The sequence below is a fragment of the Lepisosteus oculatus genome, chromosome 27 (genome assembly GCF_040954835.1).
Source record: "Lepisosteus oculatus isolate fLepOcu1 chromosome 27, fLepOcu1.hap2, whole genome shotgun sequence".
Classification (NCBI taxonomy): domain Eukaryota; kingdom Metazoa; phylum Chordata; class Actinopteri; order Semionotiformes; family Lepisosteidae; genus Lepisosteus; species Lepisosteus oculatus.
The window spans coordinates 3,477,153-3,499,195 of record NC_090722.1 but is presented as its reverse complement, the minus strand read 5'-3'; the positions used below and the strand labels follow the sequence as shown (position 1 = coordinate 3,499,195).

General features: G+C 50.6%; 2 protein-coding genes and 1 long non-coding RNA gene across 7 annotated transcripts in view; 1 reads left to right on the top strand and 2 right to left on the bottom strand.

The window, feature by feature from the left end:
- gatad2b (GATA zinc finger domain containing 2B) overlaps positions 1-1,330 on the bottom strand; it is a 48,673-nt gene extending 47,343 nt beyond the window's left edge. Inside the window, exon 1 of one of the 2 annotated variants that reach the window (XM_069184687.1) lies at positions 1,155-1,330. The gene's annotated coding sequence lies outside the window, so the exon portion shown is untranslated. The remainder of the gene's footprint in view (positions 1-1,154) is intronic. The other variant, XM_015336695.2, reaches the window with a different exon arrangement.
- Positions 1,279-6,460, top strand: LOC107075472 (uncharacterized). The gene is made up of 3 exons (XR_011183787.1): positions 1,279-1,366; positions 4,744-5,004; positions 6,096-6,460. It is a non-coding gene; the product is annotated as an uncharacterized lncRNA (long non-coding RNA).
- Positions 5,377-22,043, bottom strand: part of iqgap3 (IQ motif containing GTPase activating protein 3) — a 38,626-nt gene continuing 21,959 nt past the window's right edge. The window contains exons 26-39 of one of the 4 annotated variants that reach the window (XM_069184683.1): positions 21,816-22,040; positions 20,010-20,150; positions 18,822-18,906; positions 16,686-16,918; positions 15,559-15,691; positions 14,694-14,796; positions 14,069-14,216; positions 13,167-13,254; positions 12,101-12,313; positions 11,719-11,885; positions 11,248-11,376; positions 10,383-10,491; positions 10,010-10,119; positions 5,377-5,613 (exon numbers count right to left, since the gene is read on the bottom strand). In XM_069184683.1, coding sequence (XP_069040784.1) covers positions 5,412-5,613; positions 10,010-10,119; positions 10,383-10,491; positions 11,248-11,376; positions 11,719-11,885; positions 12,101-12,313; positions 13,167-13,254; positions 14,069-14,216; positions 14,694-14,796; positions 15,559-15,691; positions 16,686-16,918; positions 18,822-18,906; positions 20,010-20,150; positions 21,816-22,040 — 2,086 coding nt within the window. In that variant the 3' untranslated portion in view covers positions 5,377-5,411. Of the gene's footprint in view, positions 5,614-6,440; positions 10,120-10,382; positions 10,492-11,247; positions 11,377-11,718; positions 11,886-12,100; positions 12,314-13,166; positions 13,255-14,068; positions 14,217-14,693; positions 14,797-15,558; positions 15,692-16,685; positions 16,919-18,821; positions 18,907-20,009; positions 20,151-21,815; positions 22,041-22,043 lie in introns of those variants that run through there. The other 3 variants (XM_069184684.1, XM_069184685.1, XM_069184686.1) reach the window with 3 other exon arrangements.

The window sequence follows — 22,043 nt, the reverse complement described above, 5'->3', positions numbered from 1 at the left end:
AACAGCACAAATCTCTTATTTGTTAAACGTTTCAGGGTAATTTAGGGTAAGGCTGTTGAATAATCCCTTTAACACAACACACACTGACCTTGCTCAAAAAAAAAAGTACCATACTACAACACAAACAACTACAGTACAGTCCTGCTGGGGGGGGGAGAATCTAAATTAACTTCCGTCTCATCACTGATGCGTGTCTGCCGCACCAAGATACCAGACGGCATATATTATCGATCTGCCTTCGGAATCGGCGTCATCGTCCCCGTTTCCCATTAAAAAGCCTCCCCGTTAGCCCCCCCCACCACCAGTCCAAAACCCCCACCTCCGCGTACAGTTTGCTAATTGTTACCTATGCGTGGCAGCAGCAACCAGCCCCGATAGCAAACGCCATTTGCGTGCAATGTGAAAGAAGTTGAGAGAACACGTCTTCACTTACGTAAATGGCTGATGCATTTTCGGGGTTTTTTTTTTTTAATTGTACCACGAACTCCATTGCACACTACAAGACTTGGCGCCCTCTATACTGTAAATCATCACACTTCATGCATGTAGCGTCCACGCACAACCGGCCGGGGCGACTTTTAAGCGAATAAACGTTGAGGCACGCTTGGCGTTTATTGTACAGGCTACGGACAGCCGCCTTGGCGAAATCAGCCCGTCTGCACCGCAGCCCGCTCTGCATTGTTTATACCCGATTACTGTACTCGCAGGCAGGACGACGGGCTTCTCGATCTGTTAACCCCTAGAGACGCCACATGAAACAATGAAACGAACTGCCTGTTAAAATCCGGGATTTTTTTTTTTGTAACGGCGCTTCGACGGATAAAACGCATCTCTCCGATACATCGCCGCCGTTTCACAACGTTCAACGATTTGAATTGAAAGAAAATCGATTTAATCTTTTTTCCAGTCGGGGAAGTGTTGATGCAACGGTACTGTACGAACAACAACTGTCTGGTTTTGCACCATAATTTTCTCCCCACCGCAGCAAATCCTACTCTTTGGCAAAGCCCACACACTCACACAAAAGGCTATCACCCCCAGGCACGATTTTTTTTTTTGAAAAGCAGACAAAACCACCAGGAAACCCCCGGTTTTTCCTTTTTTTAAAACGCGTTTTTTCCCAGCCTAGGCCGCAGCTCCATCCCCGGACTCACCTGACTCGCCTTTCCCCGCAGGTTCCACTGTGCTCCGGGCTCGTTCCTCCGATCCTGAAGCGCTGCAGCAGCTCTTCACGACCAGACCCCGGCACCGGCAGGCAACACAAAAGCGCTGATTGGGCCCCGACGAGCGCTCATCCCCCTCGGTCGCTGCCCAGACAGCCGGGTTATTGGTCGGCGGCTGTGTCGGAGACGCGCCCCTTATTAAGGTGTGTGTTGTTGTCTCTGTCTGGAGGGGAGGGGACAAGACGCAGCGAAATGATGGGAACTAAATGGGTTGTTATGGCCGTCGTGTCGGCAGCGCAGGCTCACCATGACAGATAAATTGTGACCGGCCGTAATAACTCCCCTTCTCTCTCCGCCCGGGCAACTGATTGGTTTGCGGGCAGAACAATGCCTTTTGATCGGCATTCCTGAAAGCGCACCCCGTTCTGCGCCCTCAAATTCCTAAAGCACTCCTGAATTTCGGATCACCCCCCCGACAAGCCTCAAGAAAATTGTACTTTTTTTTTTCTTTTGAAAGAGGATATCTTTGTTTCCGAACGAGCTGTCAGGAAAAAAAAAAACACACACACACACACGAGTTCAGTAAATTGCTTGAAGAAAACACATTTTCGAGAAGGAGGGGGAAAAAAGAAATGATTTTGCTTTATACTTTAAAATAATGCACACAGTTAAAAGTGGAAGGGGTCTTGTCCGAAGTGATACTAATTCGGGATGTCTTGTCCTCGCAACGAATATCTTTGAGGGTTTTTTTTTTAAATAACGATGGGGTCTTAAACGCTCAGGCATTGTCTTGAAGGCGATGCTCAGACCCTCCTCCCCTACAGCAGTTCCTAATGAGGGATTTCAAGGCACTGGGGAGAGACGTTCATTCCCATGTAGTCGCCGGGGAGGTTAAATTTAACTCCTGGTAGTAAGGGTCGAGAATCTGTACAATATCATGACCCAGTCTGAGGTTTCTTTTTTTTCTGAATGGCGGCGTGGAGGTCAAGTCCACGGCAGCTGGCGACGCGACGCCGTGACGTGGGTGGGTGGGTGGGGGGGTTACTCCCTGGTGTCAAAGCGAGGGTGGTGGTGGTGGTGGTGGTGTGTGTGTGTGTCATCTCCTCGGAGAGGAAGGAAAAAAAAAACCCCGGTTCAGTCGAGTCGTGCTATCGCGTTAACCAGCGATTCCTGCGCCACTTCTGGACGAGACGCCGATTTCATACCGTTTTCAAGGGGGGATCCGTGAGCGGATGGAAACGACACGACAGGCAGGCTGTCACATGACTGGAGGGCAGGCAGGCAGGCAGGCAGGCAGGATGTGTGCGATTTCGAGCGAGGAGAGCAGGACGTGCCAGTCTGAGAGGTGGGGGCCCTGTACCCTCACACGGCGATAGCCCCAGTTACTCTGCTGGGCAAGTGGGTTCCCCCACCACGAAGTCACTCTGCCGTCTTCCTCTGGCCTGATGGTCCTTTAAGAGCTCTGCCACAGCTTGCAAGCTGGAATCAGACCAGGGTGGGACAATAGAGCATATACCCACGGTCAAGAGCATCCCGTATGCGAAATGCAGTGAGCCAGCCCTCAGCAAGGGGTAGGACAATGTGGGTGTGTCCATATTTATTGATCTGGGTATTTCCACCTATAATGGCTTTGGGCAGGAGGAGAGACACTGTTCAGGTTTAGACAAAGAGCCCAGTGGCTGTCCTGATTTATTCAGCTGATCTTTAAGACAGAAGGGCAGCAGGCTGACTGGGTCATTAGCATTGCTGTGTCACAGCACTGGGGTCCTGGGTTCAATTTCAGACCTGGGGGGGTGCTGTCTGTGTGGAGTTTGCATGTCCCCCCCACGTCCCCATGGGCTTGGTCCACACTCCAACACTCCTTAGTATGAACGAGGGCCTCCCATTCTCGTTTTTTTAAATGCGGTTCCACTTGTTGGTCACTGTGTCCCTGTTTCTGTTGATCCTGAAGTTTAGATCGCAGGCAGGCTGCTCTGGTCAAGTGCCTGCAAGGTCTTTAGTTTTATGACATCTGTGATCCAGCCTGATTGAATCACTATTTGGATGAAAAGGTAAAAGACCTGTTAGATCCAGTCACTATCGACTGCTAATTGAAAAGTACTGAGACCCGCAGGTCTCCAGCAGTCTGCTACAGTAGTTGCCCACTGGGGACCTGGACCAGGGGGAGAAAGCTCCAGCCCCCAGGAGTCTGGCGCAGCACCTGGAAACATGCTTCTTTAACCTTTGACCTCTCACCCTGTCAGCTGCCTCACTTCAGGGGGGGAGGAGGTGAATCAATCCTCAGGCCACAATCCTTCCAGCCCAGGAGTCTCCAGTCTTTGTGCCGGTCCTGCAAACCATATGAATCGCCACGTTTTAAAGGCTTGGGACAATTTCACTACGATCAATTTAACAGGCAGCGAGCACAATCAAGTCCAGTAGAGATCGTCTGGGACAAAATGGAACATCCTTCGACCCTCCAGGACCAGTGTTCCCTTCATTGAAACGTGACATGATCCATTGATTCGGGGTGACCTGTAAGATTAACTGGACTGGGGCTCTCCAGGATCACAGATGGTGACCCCAGCTTTAGAGATCAGGTATCTGCAAGCCTGGTCCCAGAGAGCCATAGTCCTGCGGGGTTTGTAAGTAGATTAAAATATTCAATGAACAGACATCTGTAAAGTATATTAATTTCTCCCAAGTAAGCAACTGATTAATCTAACGATGTCATTCATATCTCAGCTGGACCGAATACCACAAGTTCTTATGTCTGTGCAGGAACAGGGATGCAGATCTCTGGTCTAGAGATGTGAGTTTTTCTGGTTGGACACCTTAACTGGTGGTACAGCGCTGGGGCCCTGGGTTCAACTCCAGACCCGGGGTGTTACGTGTGTGGAGCTTGCGTAGGTTTCCTCTGAGGGGCACGGTTTCCTCCCATAATCCGAAGACATGGGATGTTAATCAGCTTCTGGGAACGCTGGTCCTGGTGCGAGCGTGAGTCTTTGTGTCTGATGGACTGGTGGACCCTGCCTTGTGTGTGGTGCTCGCTGGGATAGACTTTAGCTCCCCGGCAACCCTTGGATAAAGTGGTAAGAAAAAGGATGAATGGACTCAGGCATTGTGCTCAGCTATTCCCAAGAACAAACGCGCACCAGCGTTCTGTGACAATAGTGTTGAGTGTGAAACCAGTCACCTGCAAGGTGACGGAGAATCTCGTAGAATCAAGCTTGACGTAGAATTTCTGATCAAGATAAGATGCCGTATACAATATACAATTTCTTGCATTAGGAATTTGTCTTTTCACATACCCCAGCTTGCTCTCCATGAGACACACAGACAGGGAGAGAAGCTGGGGGTCAGAGTGCAGTGTCAGCCATTTATACAGCACCCCTGGAGCAGCTGGGGTTCAGGGCCTTGCTCAGGGGCCCAACAGAGTAGGATTCCTCTGCCGGCTGCGGGATTTGAACCGGCAACCTTCCAGCCACAGGCTGTTGCTCAGCTCTGCTTTTTGTCCTCTTGTCCTGGGAATTGATGTGCAGGAATCTTGATTGCAACTATACTTCCCCCATTGCGTTTGTAACCACTGCAACACTTACAGGACCCGGAGGATGAATCAAGGAGGAGTCAAGGTAACGGTCAAGAACGCAACAGCACCCAGGGGACGTGCTGGTGAGGTGAGAAGCCTTTTAAAACCAGGGGAGTCCTGGTTCAAACCCCAGCTCAGCCACTAACGCGTTCAGTCGCCCAGCGCGAGATGTGGTTCAGACCCACCCTCGAGCCACAGGAGCAGCTGCTGATGTGCAGTCCAGCCCCTTGCACTCGTGCTACAGTCACTGCAGTGTCATCGGACCCGAGTCAGGTAAAGAATGGTCACTGTTCTGACTATATAGCTAATGCACACTGGCAAGACTTTCCCTCCAAATGTCTTCTGCTAATAGCTTAGACATGGTGAGGATTTCTGCTGACAGAACTGTTTTCTCCAAAACTGAAAAACGAGCTGGTCTCATTTTTCCCTTGCGGGGAGTTCCATACCTGCCGATACCTTGCCTGGAATGTAGCTCCTTTAGTCCACAGGCAGACTAAAATCCACTTCAAAACCGATTTTAAACGAAATGTCATTAACGGATCCGGGCATTATGAAGTATGATAATTAACCATGCTGATCCCATTTCCCCGATTATCTTACTACAGTTTTTCTTTTGCGTTGAAGTAGAGTTCAGTGTGTTTTATTACTATAGCAAAGCCTCAATACAATAACTCAAAACACTATTCCACTTTCAGTCTTCGGTGCTGCTGGAGCTCGTAGGGTTTTGCTTGGATTGGGTAGCAGTGGAAAAAGAGCGTCGGGCTCCCTCTAGCGGTAGACAGCCGAAACGGAGCGGTGCGAGTTTGCCTTGCGGTGAAAGCGTATCCGGCTCTGGTCCCGATGGGCTGCTGTGTCCAGCTTTTCCAACCCTCCTGAATACAGCTGCACCCGAAGAGCAAGGAGTAGTGGGTTAAATTGGGGAAAATTAACCAATTACAAGCCATTTTAGGCCATTATCCTGCTGACATACCCACCCTCCGGCCCTAAAACTGGTCACCCCTACCCTAAACTTTTATGAAGCACTTTCTAGTTCCATATATTTTAACCTCTGGTCAGTGTTACCTCGTATACTGACTGTATTCGATACATACACTGTATTCTATGCACAGCACTTATTCATATTACCAGATTTGATAGTACCTTCACATAGGGGTCCACAGCTAAACCGAGGAACACTAAAGTTTCTAAATAGGTATTCGACTGCTGACTTACAGGAGTAACACAGGCAGTTGCTTTAGTACTTGCATCCTGATGTCGGTGAAGCAATCTTGAAGACAGGAAGTTGTTATAAAGTGGTTATAGTTGAAAATCTTCAATTGTTTTAGGTTTAAAACCCTTAATCATTTTCCCTATTTTTTCCTCAGATGGTTGACTGGAACCAACCCATCGTTTATCGAATGATTCTGACGCATTACCATCAAATGCTGACGTCAGGGCAAATATTAACAAAAGGCGCACAGGAGCACAATACTTCAGACCTTTGATGGTGCCTCTCTTATCTGCATGATACAGGTGCCTTTTCAGTTTTTCACAATATGAAAGAGACAGACTCTCATCTCCCGCAGCTGTGCTCTGACTAAGCTATCTCTTGCTCAGATGAAACAGGAGGCAACACAGATGGAGCCCAGATAAAACCAAAAAAACATTTTAAAAAAAGTATACAAACTATTAAGCTGCAGCTGGGTGTTTTGCATCACAGAACACACACATTCCATTTTTAATCAGATTTATTGATTGCAGCAAACAGCACTGTAGCTTTGCCTATACCAAAACCAATCTTAAAGTACATTTCCATACAAAATGATTTCTAGTACAAACAGTTGGATTTGGTATTGTGTCAATGAAGCTTAAAACTGGTTAATATGAATATAAAAAGTGGAGACAGATTCATTTATATGGCCTTCTTAAAAACTTGGCTTAAACAAGTGTATTTTGTTGCAAATATAGCGTTCTCTGTAATTCACTTTAGTGGATGTGCTTTGTCTCTAATATTGTTGGAATTTAAAGAAAACAATACAGAAAACAGAATGAAAAGACGGCAAATCAAGACAAGACAGAAAATATTTACAACGTTTGTACAGCAACAGTTTAAAATCCACAACTGAGCACCGGTCAGGAGGATAGACTCGGGGCCAGAATCATTCCTGCTTTCACTTTACGTCCCCTTGAGCTCACTCCATTGGTTTGTCCAATTTCACTTCCTCTCCAGTCACCCCACAATATTTTGGGGGTGAAGGTAGCGTGAATCAAGGCCCCTCTTATTTTACACACATCTGTGGCAGAAAAGACACAGAAACCTTCAGTCTGTCGGACGGAAAAGATACCGATCTGCTTGCTGATTTAAGGCAGAATGAGAGCCAGGAGAGAAAGCACCAGCCTCCCAGGACTCCAGTGTTGCAAGAGCAGTTTGATGTTCTGCTAATTCCTCTTCCGAGTCATTGTACCGACGAAGGACAAACGCAGTTGTGTTTAGGTTCGTTCCCAACCCACGTCTCTGTCAATAAACCGTACCGCCTCTCACTTCGTAGTGACGTGTGATCACAGACGATCACAGACCCTGGCAGGCACCACATCCCGGCATCTACACTCTCCGAAAGCCAGCTACCCTGCACCACCTGTGAAACCTGTGCTTCCCCGGGCGCACAAGGTGGTCCGTGTGCCGGGGCGGCCCGTTCCCTTCTTGGTTTTCAAACCGTGGTCTCCCCCCCAAGCCAGGCAACGACACGATGGTGTAGAACCGCTCAGACAAACCCCATCTGCAGAGCTCTCGGAGATGACCGACAGGAGCCAAGGAAGCCACAGTCACAGGAAACCTGTTCTCGCAAAGAACAGTTTCCTTTTTGGTACAAAAAAAAATGAACAATAACAGAAAAAAGCCAAACTGCATGTTTTGTTTAGTTTCTAGCATGCACAGGGCTGAAGTGCCGAAATCTTCCATTGTGCATAAAATGTTACCCATGATTATTACGGACAAGAAAGTTTTTAGTGTTTCACACTGCTGTTTTAACTCAGGATTCACTTCAATAACATTCTGGAGTGTTGTATTTAAATGCATCTCTCACTACTGCATAGATAGTGTAGCTGTATAACTGGCGTGAGGTTACTATGTTTAAAACAAGAGTCTTTCAGCAGGGTATAAATTGTGTAGTAATATTCAGGTGGCAACAGGTGCAGAAAAGTGTTTGATATTTCCTTTTATAATGTAAAAAGGGGTGCAAAACGCTTAACTGTAGCCTATATCCATTTTGCACATTAAAATCTCAGGTTGAAAATAAGTTTGATGCTTCTTCTGGGACAGAAGAAAACGCCTTTAACGAGGTGTTAACTACTCGATGCCGACTGTGAGATCTTACTTCATAAAGACAGCACTACGTGCCTCCGACAGGAGTGAAAAGATTGTTGTAAACTTTGCACACAAGGCAAACTGCTTTCATGTCATAAAAGAGCACAGTGGTGCTCATTGACCGAGGTTAACTCACAAAAATAGTCCTTCATTACAGGAATTAGACACCCGTTAGCGCATCTTACAGGAAACAAAGTAAAAACCCAGATGACATCACGTCAGTTCCCGGTAATGTTTAGATTACCAGGTTAGATTACACCTCTTTCAATCTGAAATGCTGCCAAATTAGCTTCAGTGCGTATGTAGCAGCTTATATATATATTCACGCAACACGCAGTAAAGTAGTCCGCGTGTTTATATAAGGCGTAGCGAGCAGTATGCGGTGCGGTACGGTTACAGTTCATTCATGTTTTCGGGCCGTCTAGGCTCCGGAAGCGAGGGGGGGTGATCACGCGCACTCGGGGTCTCCGCGAGGCAGGTGGCTCGAGCGAGGTACCTGCGGCTTCCGCCCGGGTCGGTCACCCGGAAGTAAAGGAGACCGCAGAAGGGCTCGCGGCCTGCTTTACGGAGGCGCCGTCTGTTCTGTAAAACTCTTCACCCGGACAGCAAATCGGGGGAAGACGATTGAGTCCTTCCAGCTGTCGCCCCCCCTCCTCCAAAAAAAAAGGAGTAAAATAAGCAAAATCATTTGATTTTTAACCACTTCATCCGTGCCACTGTGGTCCATGAGCGCCCCCCCCAGGGAACAATTCGCCCCTCGCGCTCCGGGACAAATTCACTCCAAAACACGCGAAGCGGTCGCGGTGACACGGGAACGGAAAGCTTCACATTTTAATTCACACGAAGCATCCAGAAAACCGTTCACTCGCGCAGACTGTGGCCGGAGGAGAGCGCCGGGATACCGGTACCGGTCCGACTCCGTGCGCCTGGGAGTAAACCGTCCCGCCGGCCAGAATACCGGACACACGCGGTTCCACCCCGCCTTCTGAGTTTTGGACCTTTGCGCTTGTGTGTAACGAACCCATCTCGCCGCTCCCCCTCCCCAGGACTGTAAAGCAGTAGCAGACCAGACTGCTGCGCAAAGGGAAAGAGAGGCGACGGATGGTCGTGACCCCACTAATCGCTGGGCAATGCAATTGCTTATAATTATTGCATTTAAAGGAACACCGGAATACTGAACTCTTAAACCGTAAAGGCGACGACTTGTTCATGCAGATTCGACCAGAGTCGGTATTTTAATACATTGTTTCGGTTATCTGTGAATATGGGTTTTTAAGTGCAGTTACAGAGTAGCACCATCGTCTCCAGGCGCATCAAGATCGGCAACTACGGCACGACGGGCTGTTGACTGCGGCGGGCTCTCGACTGGTCCACTGCTGCCGCCCAGTGGCCTGGCCGGGTCACTGCAGGGGACCGCAGCGCCGCAACGAGACCCAGCTCATTTTGCGGACTTAGTTCTGGATTTGTGACGCAACAACGCATTATAGCTCCTCTATAATTATTATAGTTACTATAATATGCACAGAGCCTGGATCTAACACATCTGTCTGCTGGAACATAGTTCCTCATGAGGGGTCAACACTGTGTTGCACAGCGTCACAAATCCTTCAGGATTCTTACAAGCTCCCTTAGGTGTGTTAACTTTCATATTGTAAGAGGACGATTTTGTTTGCATTGATTATGAAACTGAAAAAAAAAACATGATTATGGCTCTGCTTGCAGCTATAAAACAGATATAATGTATCGAAAACTGAGTACTGCCCTGGTATCCCCTCGCCATGAACAGGGATACTGGAAATCTAAAATCAGACAACAGAACAAGTGCAAAAATAAAAAAGGTCAAGGGTACTTTGCTTGACTCCACCCCAGAGTTCATGGGCTCAGCAGCACTGGCACCTGAGGGGGGCGCCGTCTCTCCCCCTCATCGCCACTCACTTCTTGAAGAACTTCTTGTTCAGGAGGAAGATGAGGAGGTTCACGTTGACCTTGGCCTTGTCGAACATCTTCATCACCGCCACGCCCTCGTACTGCAGCTGCAGGAGGTCCTGTGCCAACAGACGACAGGTGGGAGTTAGAGGGCACAGCGGCGCTCACACACCGGAAGGGCTGGGCGTGAACTCGGGAAGCCTGGAGCTGGCGCTGTGCCGGCCAGGTGACTCCATAACTGGAGGTGTTGGGTCAAATGGCCACGTGGACAAATCGGGCCAAAGTCAACCTGGCAGGTGTGCCATGCTGGCTGTTATCAGGTGCCCTCACCACATCGAGACACAGGCGGGCACAGTGCCCCCCGCGGACACACGGGACGCACCTGGTACTTCAGGGGGAACCGCTCCATGTCCACGCCCATGAAGCGGGCTTTCACCAGGAAGGTGCCCACCTCCTCGCAGGGCACGATGTCGAAGATCACGTTCTTGAACCTGCACGAGAGACACCACAGCCCTCACGTCACCAGCCCGGCAGAGGAGGCCGCGCGTGGGAGTGGGGAACAAGCTGCCGCGACACCCTGGTTTCTACTGAGAAACGGCGGGATGGCATGCTGGGATGAGTCAAGGTGGATGGGCCCTGTGGCCTCCGCGGGGCTTCCTTGAAGCTGCTCTCACTTTTACCCTGACCTGCTGGTTTGGGCACCTGAATCTGAGGTACAGATCAGAACAAACTGGGCAGCCTGGTGAAAATCTGTCAGAAGGTCACTGGTGCTGATCTCCCAGTCCTCTCCTCTGTCTATCAAACACGTTTTTTGCGAAAAGCAAAATCCGTCTTTGATGATCCTTCACCCCCCTTGTTTGCTCCCATCAGAACGCAGATACCGACCCCCCAACTCCAAAACCAACAGATTCCAGTTCTCATTCATACCTGGAGCCATATCCTCACTGAACTCTTGACCTTCTATGTAAATATGTATATGTATGTATATTGTTGTTCTTGTCGGATTTTTTTCTTCCGTCTGTCCACCAACACTGCTGCTGTAAAACATCTGCCCCCCCCGGGGATAATAAAGTCTTACGTCCTCATATTCTTAAACATCAATTAATAAATCGTTAAACAGGAAAAGGTGTTCAGTGCAGGTTTTCGTTTGCCCTCACAGGTTCAAAGAGACAATAATATAATAAACGTATTTTATATAGCGCCTTTCAAGGCGGCTTCTCAAAGCGCTTAAAGAGGCGGGAGCTCACTGGGCGAGGGGCAGGTCCTCGATCTCCAGCAGGACGCCCTTCTCGTGCAGCTGGGCCGCGGTGTAGATCAGAGCTGTGGGCTTGGCCCTCTTCCCCCTGCGGTCCGCGGGCTTCTTTCCCTTCCCTCTGCTGGGACACAGGCGGCCGGGAGTCAGGCCCGCAGAGAGCACACACACACGCGCGCACACACACACAACCACACACACATACGAGCCCCGCATCACACGAAGCCCGTCTCGGCTGAGGCAGCCAAGGCGAGGAGGGGTGGTTTATAATAATCACCACGACAACATCGTGGAACCGGACTGTTTCTTTAAAAACAACCCAACAGAGTGTGTGGTTTTTAGGCCCAGTTTTGCCAGCTGCACAATTTCAAGACGGATCCAATGGTTTTACTCTCGTTCTCCCGTCCTTTCCCTCTTCCCTCCCTCTCTGCTCCGCTCTGTGCGGGCCCCCCGCCCCGCGCCGCACCTGTCCCCGGCCGTCAGGTTGGCCAGGCTGGTCCGGATGTACTGGCTGTAGTAGTCGATCTGCTCGTGGTGGAAGCGGCTCTTGCAGTCCAGGCTGTGCAGGGTCTGCCTCAGCTTCAGCAGTTCGGCCTGCCTGCGCTGGCGGTACCGCCGCTGGTTCCGGATGTCCTAAGGGGTCGGGGACACGACAGCCAGAATCGCAGGATTTTACTCGTCGTGGCAAAAAGAAATGGCTCTCTTCCTGTGGGACTGTGTGGGTGGTTCTGGGTGTAGTTTCTGTGTCTTGGAATGAGTCACCAGTTATCAATAATGGGACCTGAAGACTTGGCAACTGGAACGTTACCGTGGCGATCGGCGCCAGTACCCGAGCCACTGCGCGTTACCTTGGCGATCAGCGCCAGTATCTGAGTCTCGGTGTTGGGAGGCGTCAGCACTCCTAGAGTCTCAAGCCTCCTCAGGCTGCGCAGGATCTTCCTCTTCTTCTCCTCCAGCGACAGGTTGCCGTCGGCGATGAGGGACTGGTTGCGCTTCATCTTTTCGGGGGTGTGGGCGTCGCGCTGGGCGCGCTTCTGCATCATCCGGCAGTGCTGCACCTCCTGGGAGAGAGGAAGAGGGGCAAGTCTGCTTACTGACCCTTTAAGATCACTTACAAACCCTGCAGGACCGTAGTTCTCCAAGGCCAGAGTTAAAGACAATAGAGGGCTGCAATGCTGGGCCCCTCTTTAGACCAGAGAAGCGGAGGACCTCACTAGCTGGTCATCTCATGGCACTGACCCCAGGAGAGGGGGTTAATCCCAGTGCCCTGAGGCGGAGCGGTGGCTCTGTGGCTGGAAGGTTGCTGGTTCAAATCCCACAGCCGGCAGAGGAATCCTACTCCATTGGGCCCCCGAGCAAGGCCCTTAACCCCAGCTGCTCCAGGGGCGCTGTACAATGGCTGACACTGCGCTCTGACCCTGAAGCTTCTCTCCCTGTTTGTGTGCCTCATGGAGAGCAAGTTGGGGTATGCGAAAAGATGAATTCCTAATGCAAGAAATTGTATAGGGCTAATAAAGTGATCTGATCTGAGTCCACTTTGGGCTTGAACAAGCTGATCAACCTAAAACTTCCCCTAAATTCACCTGGTAAAGCATTGTCTCACGTCCCCACCTGACCTGCTGTGTACTGGCTCAGCTGAACCTGTCTTTCAGTGGTGCCTCCTAATTGCAAAGCTCTTTGGGAACTGCAGACAGCTCTATGAAGCTTTTTTAAGACATCAATCTGGCTCACGGCCGGACCAGAGTCAGCTGCAAAGTGAACCCGCAATAATTCAGTCGGGACTGAGAGCCTCAATCCCTCTTCTCTAGTTTAAAGCCGAGAAGAGGCGTGGAAGAGACAGCTGATAGCCCCCGTGCTGGGAAGTTTGTCAGAAGGCTAAGGGGATGGAGAATGGAGAGGGGGCACAGTCCTCACCTGGTCTCTGGAAGCAGAGGCTCGGAGCACCTCAGTCAGGGTGTCCCCAGGCTGCGTCCTGATCACATCGATGATCAGCTGCTTGGTGCTGAGACCGAGAAAAAGGCAGCACTTTTGAACACTTGCTCATACTTTCAGTGCAGAGGCCAGCACTTCAAAAACAGATCTCGAACCAACACTGCCTCTCATAGTCCATAGGAATAGTCTCTCTTCTCTCAAGTGCCTCGGCTCTCTCCACTGACCCCACACCGCCTCCCTCTGTCTCTCCCAGTGCCTCGGCTCTCTCCACTGACCCCACACTGCCTCCCTCTGTCTCTCCCAGCGCCTCGGCTCTCACCACTAACCCCACACTGCCTGCCTCCGTCTCTCCCAGTGCCTCGGCTCTCTCCACTGACCCCACACTGCCTCCCTCTGTCTCTCCCAGCGCCTCGGCTCTCACCACTAACCCCACACTGCCTGCCTCCGTCTCTCCCAGTGCCTCAGCTCTCACCACTAACCCCACACTGCCTCCCTCTGTCTCTCCCAGTGCCTCGGCTCTCACCACTGACCCCACACTGCCTCCCTCTGTCTCTCTCAGTGCCTCGGCTCTCACCACTAACCCCACACTGCCTCCCTCTGTCTCTCCCAGTGCCTCGGCTCTCACCACTAACCCCACACTGCCTCCCTCTGTCTCTCCCAGTGCCTCGGCTCTCACCACTAACCCCACACTGCCTCCCTCTGTCTCTCCCAGTGCCTCGGCTCTCACCACTGACCCCACACTGCCTCCCTCTGTCTCTCTCAGTGCCCCGGCTCTCACCACTAACCCCACACTGCCTCCCTCTGTCTCTCCCAGTGCCTCGGCTCTCACCGCTAACCCCACACTGCCTCCACCTGTGTCTCAGCTTACAGCCCTTTCTCCTCACCTCAGCAGGAGGCCTCGAACATCTGGCTGGTCATCGGTGCTCTTGAAGATGTCAAATTTGCTGGTGAGAGTGAGAGATACTTCCATCTTGCTGTACTGAGCCAGGCTCTGCTCCGCGCCAGGATCTCCAGAGCTTGCTGCACCCTCTCCTGTGCCAAGCCACAGAAACCAAGAGCCACAATCAACACCACCACCAATTCCCCCAAACCAGAAACCAGCTGCCCCTGCTGGAAGTGAAGGAGTGTGTGTAGATCTTTAAGTCATAGCTTCCACTAAGCTTAACCCTAAAAATCTAACTGGGGCTTTATTTCAGTAACAATATTATGTACACGAATGGGAAAAAATATGGGTTTTGGACACAGGGCAGTGGCCTGGATTAGGTAGAGTCTCAGTCTCCCACAATCTTGAATCTACAGTCATAATCTGAGTGGCTTCCGAAGACCTGGACCAATCTAGTTTTGCTTAAGTTAGGCACGAACGTGGCTCAGGCAAGCCGTGAGCAGCTCTTGAACACTGCATCCTGGCAGGACCGAACAAATGAACCGCTACACCCGCTCAGAAACCCTGCTCTGGCGTTCCGAGGCGTTTCCCGAGGGGAGGAACGGCCGCAGGGCGGGGCTGCTCACCGACGAGCGCCGAGATGGAAGGCACTTCTCCCAGGTCACGCAAGAGCTCCCGCAGGGGGTCGTCGGGGTCGGGGCAGAGGGCGTCCTGGTGCTCCAGCAGCAGCTGAGCAGCACAGAGAAGAGAACGGCTGTTACCCAGGATTTCAGGCGTCAGGCCAGGATGGGCGTTTTGAGTTTGGACCCTCGCCAAGACACCCAGACGGCGTGGTTCCTTTGAGAAGCACGGGCCGGACTTCCATCACTATAGTGGACTCAAAACCGAGAACAGGAGCTTCCACACTCCCCCAACCCTCTTTACACAGAGGGTGGTGGGGGTGTGGAACAAGCGGCCACGTCAGGTTCTTGGAGCTGACACCCTGGCTTCTTCCAAGAAACGGCTGGATAATATCCACATTCAAACTGTTTACTTGTACATTGTCTACTATCCGTTTGTATATTGTCTCGATGCGCTGTCTGCACTTTGTGTTTTTACACTTGTTTTAACAATCGAGAGACTTTCTGTAAGTAAGAATTCCATTGTACCAGTACATGGACCGGTTACACATGGCAATAAAGTTCAACGTATCAATTAACTACTGATTGCCAAGGCAGACGGATGGGACAAATGCTCTCCTCTCCTTTCATAACCGTAACCCCACGGAGAGCTAGTGGAGTAGGAGACATGAACCCTGTGAGCTGCAATCAGGCTCCAGCCTTCCCCCAACCCTTTGCTTCCTGGCCTGCTGGCTGTTGGGCCTCTGTGGGCAGCAGCAGGGTGACGCACTGCGGGCAGATACAGAGGCTGTGCCCGAGTCGGCTGCCAGCTGCTGAAGAGGACACGGCTTGTGCACACTGGCTCTGGGTGGGGGGACCCCGTGCCGCTGACCTGGTGCGTGTTGACGAGCTCCCCGACGGAGATGTAGATGACGGGCTTGTTGAGGGTGACCGTCTCCGAGTACTCGTCCACATTGAAGCGCTCCTCCGGCTCGGGCACCTCGCAGGCGGCACGCAGGAACCTCCTGGGGGCACACAGAGAGGGGTGGGTTCGGGCGGGGGGTTTTACAAGCATTGCCGTGACACCCCAAAGTGAGGGAGGAGGGACCCCAGTTACCACTCTCTGCAGGACAAGCCACTCAGCCCTTTCCTCCTGCACAGGATGGAAAGCAGCCGGGACACTGAGCTCACCCCCCCGAGTCCACCAGTCGCCAGCAGAGGGCCCCAGAGACGCGAGAACCAGCCCTGTCGCTCTTCCCCGACAGTGGCGCGAGTCTCTCAGCACAGCGAGTCCTCAGCGTGCACAGAGAAAAGAAGTCTTCCACAGAGCCATAACCCTCACCCTAGAGCTTCAGACAACAGGAGCCACTTCACACCGGCTCTGTATCCCCGTCGGAGATCTCAGACCCGACGTCGGTGAAAAGCGCAGTCTATAAACGCGTTCCCAGCATGCACCTGGAGTCGCGCAGGTCGCAGGCTGCTGAGAAAGTCGGGCGGCTGGGCTCTGAAAACCGAGTCCTGTGCAGCAATGAGTTCTGCATGGGAGCACAGGACAGCCCCTTGCCCACAGAATGCCCTCCAGACCATGAGCCTGGAGGCACTGCACCAGCACAGCGGTTCACGGTCAGGGCAGTGTCAACCTCACGGGCAGCCCCTCCCCTTGCCGAGCCTCGTTGACGTCAGGAAAATAGCCGACTTCTTAGCTTTGTTTTGGGGAATGGCTGGGGAGGGCACTACCCACTGCTGCCCACGTCCAGGGGCTGCCCTTGGTCCACCGCAATCCCAGGAGTGGTCAACCCAGAGGTGAGTGTGGAGTCCCTCTGGCCGCGGGGGCTCGTGTCTGACTTGCGCCCCCACGCCGTCTCCACACTGCGGCTACTGGGAACAGCCCGCTAGTAGCTGGATGTACGAGCCAATCTGAGGCAGGGGTGGGTCATGACCTGCTCAGCCTCTTTCACACAGCAAGGGATAGGAACCCCCCCCCCTCCTCCTCCTCCTCCTCCGTCTCCCCCCACATACCTGAACTTGGCGTGCGTGTGGGTGGTGTAGTCGTCGAGCGCGCGCAGGGGGGCGCTGTCCCCCTGGAAGAGCTTGTGGGCGGCGCCGTGCTGGAGGATGCGGGCGATGGAGCCCAGGGTGCGCCTCTGGTCCGGGAGCAGAGAGGAGCCGGCCGAGAAGTCCACCACGTCGAAGCCGTCGGGAGCCACCACCGCCGGGTTCATGTAGCGGTAGTACAGCAGGGTGCCCACGATCTGCCCCAGGCACAGAGACACACACTTATCATGGTGCACACCAGTACTGGGCTTATAAAGCCCAAATGCCTCCTGTTCTCATATCTCACTGCACTTTCATGTTTTTATACTGGACTGAAAACATCCTGGCTTCTCCAATACACACACACACACATCTTAAAATGATCTTAACATGCACGTACTCAGATCTCATATCTTTCTCCTGGAGGTGGCAGCAGGAAAATGCAAGAAACCAGACTGGGGCGTTCAAACCTGTGATATCCCCAAAACCCTCCAAAAACGGGGGAAAAAAAAACACAGGGAGACGAGAATGGAGGTAATTGTACACTAGAAAACCCTGGCTCTATGGGTCAGGAGAGTGTGAAGCACCAGAAGTACAGTAGTGTGACTGTCAGGATTTCCTGGGCCTGGTGACTGTAGTGTCTGCTTCCTTCTTCCATGGAATAACCCGATAGATTAATCCCATTAGGACGGTTTCCTGCTTCTAAAAAGGATCAGCTCTCAAGTCGCTTATGAAATCTTTTACAGTTCCAGAGCTGTAAGTAGTTTAAAACTGTGGTGCAAGTTACTCAAAACAACAACCAACAGACTCAAGCACCTGGAATGCAAAGTCCTACTCTCCTATTAATATAATTACAACCATTTAATTAGCATTTTTTAAATCAGCCCCAACCCTGATACCTTGTTAACTGTGACAAGTCTGTATTTTTGCATGCTTGAAACTGATATGAATTTCTCATGTGCTTCTGTTCTTGTGCTTTTCACAGGCTCCTGATGTCAACACCAAAGCCATCATTGTATCGTCTTAAAATAAGTGATGCGCTTCATCCGTATTGAATCACATCCAAGGATGGTAACAAAGTAGATGTTTTTTTCTGGCTAATCAAGTGTTTATCTTTTAAAGAGATGGTGATTTGTTTGAAATTCCCTGATGAACTGTCAGGATAAGAGGTGAGGAACAAAATTATGATAGGAGTAGGCAAAAAAAAAGAACAATCTCCTACATTATTATTGAGACCCAGTGCCTTTCAAATATTCTTTTAAAGGGACCCATACAGGCTAATACAGTATGCAATATTTTATTTCTCTGTAGACTACATTTTTAAATTAAATATGCAATACTACTTCATTAATCCATTCTTTTTGAGGAGGTCTGATGTAACTCACTCATTTTTGCAAGAATATATATTTTAAGCAATGCTTAAATGCAATACTAAGGGCAGAAATGCATTTTTATAATGAATTGGTGATCTAACTTCTGATAAAAAACACCCAATATGCAAAAAACAGGAGATGGTGAAACTGAAATATTTAAGTTTGGCGGTCCAGAGTGACAGTCTCACAGTGAATGCAGTAGCGATCCTTTAAGAGTATTACATTTTGCACACATTCCTGTGCGATACAACTTCACCTTTTCCAGATTTTTTGGGAATATACTGCCGTCTATTTAAAGTCTATATTGAAGCAGCTAATTGTGTATGACTAATTGCATAACTGGCATTCAGCCAGACTGTATCCCCGTCTACCTCATCTGACCCCAAGGAGAGATCGGTTATCCACTGAGACGTACTACTATCAAAACACCTGTCTGACTTCACATTAAACACATTAAGGTTGTAAAAAGAGCGAGCCTTCACTTCTGTATTGGTCAATGTCATTTAACTGCTGCTGATAATCTAAGTGCTGATGCAGGTCACTAAGAGAGTTTTTCTCAGTAAGCTATTAAGTTTTGCATAGTTACAGAAGCCTTTACTTGGGAGAGATGTCTGATGAGATAAATCAGAGAAGGCGATTCATTTATTTTCACCAGGACCCTCTTGTAATGTTCTTCCACTGGGCACAGTGGCTCCCAGCAGGCGAACACAACAAGCTGCTGTCTTCAGAGCGCAGAAGCCGGACCTACCTTGTAGAGCTCATCCTCGCTGGCCTGGGGGAACTTCTCCTGCAGCGCCTCTTTCAGCACTTTGGCGACGTAGCGCATCCCGTACCTGCGAAGACGAGCGCAGGCCGTCAAAATCCTTTCGCGCATCTCAAGTCGGGAGAGTTGAGCGCTACCGTTCGGCTTCGGAGGGTTCCACGCAGCCCTACCGAGCTTTTCACCTCCAAGCGGGTCAAAAAGTTGAGGCGGGAAATCAATTTACTCAGTGAATTAAGAGGACCTGGAGGAAGGCCGGAGTGCTCAGGCCCAGAGCAGCGATGGGGCGAACACGCCCGCGCTCGTCAGCAGCGCCCCAATCTTGACCAAGCGGTCAGGAGCTCGGGGCTACGTCTGGCATGCAGAAATCGCCTGCGTCTCCTCTCGTCCTGCTGCAGCGCTGCTTTTGGGACATTGCTGGTCGGCAGGGATGAGCGCCTCCTGCTGGACCACCTGCGCCACTGACTTTTACAGCAGCAGGATGGTGTTTTATTGCAGGGCTCCAGTACTGACCCGGCCCAGCCTCTCTCAGCTGGGCAGCTCACAACTGTTGCCCAAATGGCACAGAGCTCCCGGGGTACTGCACACGATCAGATTACTCCCATCATTCTCCTGCACTAAGTACTTGACTTGATGATTATCTGAAATGCAATGATTTTACACCTGGGAACCTGCTGCTTGACAATACAAAACAACCTATCAAACCTGCTGGACCGCACCGACTGAGGGCCTCTGGCTTAAAAGCAGCAAAAGGCAGATCGCTGTGCTGACATAGGACAGGCAGTCCAAGGTGCATTTTCTTGTTCTTCTTTGAGAAAGGAAGAGATGCAGAAACAGAGTCCTGACAGTCTGTGCAGGTGTAGACAGACACGAAAGTGTCTCAGACATTGACAAACAGAAACTGATTCAGGTCAGCTTCTGTAGGCAAGACCGCCGAAGAGAGAAACAGACTGACAGCAGCTCGGGGAGGCTGGAGACTGGGAGAATCAGAGACATGGACCTCTGGGTCAAAACTAAGAAGGCCAGAGATGGAAGGAAGCTTAGCAAGGCTGGAGACAGTAAGACAGTCAAGACAGATGGACAACTAGTTACAAAAGACTGTGTATAGTCTACAGAGAGACAGAGGTCCGCGTGGGCAGGTGGTCAGAAGAAACCCAGCCAGGAGGGCGGACTCACGGGAGCTTGTGCACGCCGGAGGTGATGGCGCCCAGCACCCTGTCGGTCAGCGTCTTGAGGTTGCGGATGGAGATGTCGAGGCGCCGCTGGACTTCGGGATGGCTGAGAGCCTGCTCGGCGCTCACCTCGTAGGGCAGGGAGCTGCGCAGACAGGACAACATTTTTAAAATCGCCCCTGAAGCAGGAAATATTCACATTCCAACTGCACTGGTGCTCCTTGGCTATATCAAAGAATAGTGCTTAATAAGGCGCCTTATTTCAATTAATATTTAACATATATGAATAGTATTATAGTTATTACACTCCTAATGTGTAATTACACTACAGTCTGGTTTCTCTTCAGATTGTATGTTTAATGATTCATGGTACAAAAGGAACGCCAAAAGAAGACAACCTCATACTGTCAGTGCATTTGCATATGTGGAGCCTGAATGAGTTAAACTGTAATTGAGATTCACCAATTAGAGCACAAGGTTATATCTGAGAGGTGGTCTAAACGCATTTGGTAGTAAGCAGATAATGGACGCAAGCATCTCAACTTGCTGTCTCTTAAAGGAATCCAGGGTTTCATCCTCAACATGCCTGGACAGCTCGTTCCACACTTCCACCAGCCTTTGTGTAAAACAACACCTTGGTTCTCGGTTTTAAAAGCACTTCCCCACTTGTTTCCAACGTAGATTCTGAAGAAACCCAGTGGGTTCACTATTAAAATGCTTGAAGGCTTCGACATTCTTTGTAATACTCTCTAAGGATGTGTGGCTCTACTTTGACTCCTCCAGATGAAATCCGCCACTCCTATCAGCTGCCCACTCCATCTGAAGAGTGAACAGCTGGCAGGGGTCACTTACACGATCTATCCTGCCAGCTAAATTGGATTGTTTTAAAGGGGAACTGCAAAGCTATTTTTATATTCCGGGGTTAGAAAGAATCAGCATTGATGAGGGCATTTCAGACCCCAATAAAAGTAAAACATATACAGTAACTTGTAAAACCTCCAATGTACATCACAGAATAGACTAAATTTCCAGGTCTGCTCAGGGCCATGTTCTGAGATTCTGAATGGGGCAACAAGACTTCTGCTGACATGCTGCTGCCTTATTACACTGCAAACTAGCAGGCCTGTGAATGAATCTCTTTTAATCCAACAGAAATACTGCTCCTCATCTCGAGACAGATGTGCCGACCAAAACTACTAACTTGTTAACTCCGCATGCAGATCACGTGGGAACATTTCTGCGGTGGGATATCTGCTGCACAACCTGTACATCACAGTAAGCTACTCATTACTACTCAGGATCCCACAGCCGGCAGAGGAATCCTACTCCTTTGGGCCCCTGAGCGAGGCCCTTCACCCCAACTGCTCCAGGGGCGCTGTACAATGGCTGACCCTGCGCTCTGACCCCCAGCTTCTCTCCCTGTCTGTGTGTCTCATGGAGAGCAAGCTGGGGTATGCGAAAAGATAATTCCTAATGCAAGAAATTGTAAAGGGTTAATAAAGTAATGTTATTATTATTATTATTATTATTATTATTATTATTACTACACTAACTAGTGAGCAGGAACGGCAGCATCATGTCTCAATTCACGGGAGCTCAAATCTGAGTTTGCGACAGCATGGCGACTTGCAGTACTTTCACAGAACTCATTATTTTATACTTCATTTGAAATTTGTCATTATCATATCAATGAATTTTTTCAGTTACTGAGATTTAACGGCCGGTCTGAGAGATTGGGTCTGCAGTTCCCCTTTACGTTCATGTGACACCGCGCAAGGGGAGAGACGTGGTCCCCCTGCGGGGCGCTGACCTCTTCTGCCCGGTCTGGGACTCAGTCTGGTTGACCCAGCTCTTGTAGATCTCCACCGGGTCGGTCCTGATGCACAGGGCCTTGTCCTGCAGCACCTCCCTGATGGCGGGCCCCAGGATGTCCCGCAGGGCGTTGTGGCCCCTGGCGTTGCGGTAGAAGCTGACCAGCAGCCGGATGACAGTGGGGTTCCCAGTCACGGCCTCCTGCGGCTGATCCACCTTCAGCCTG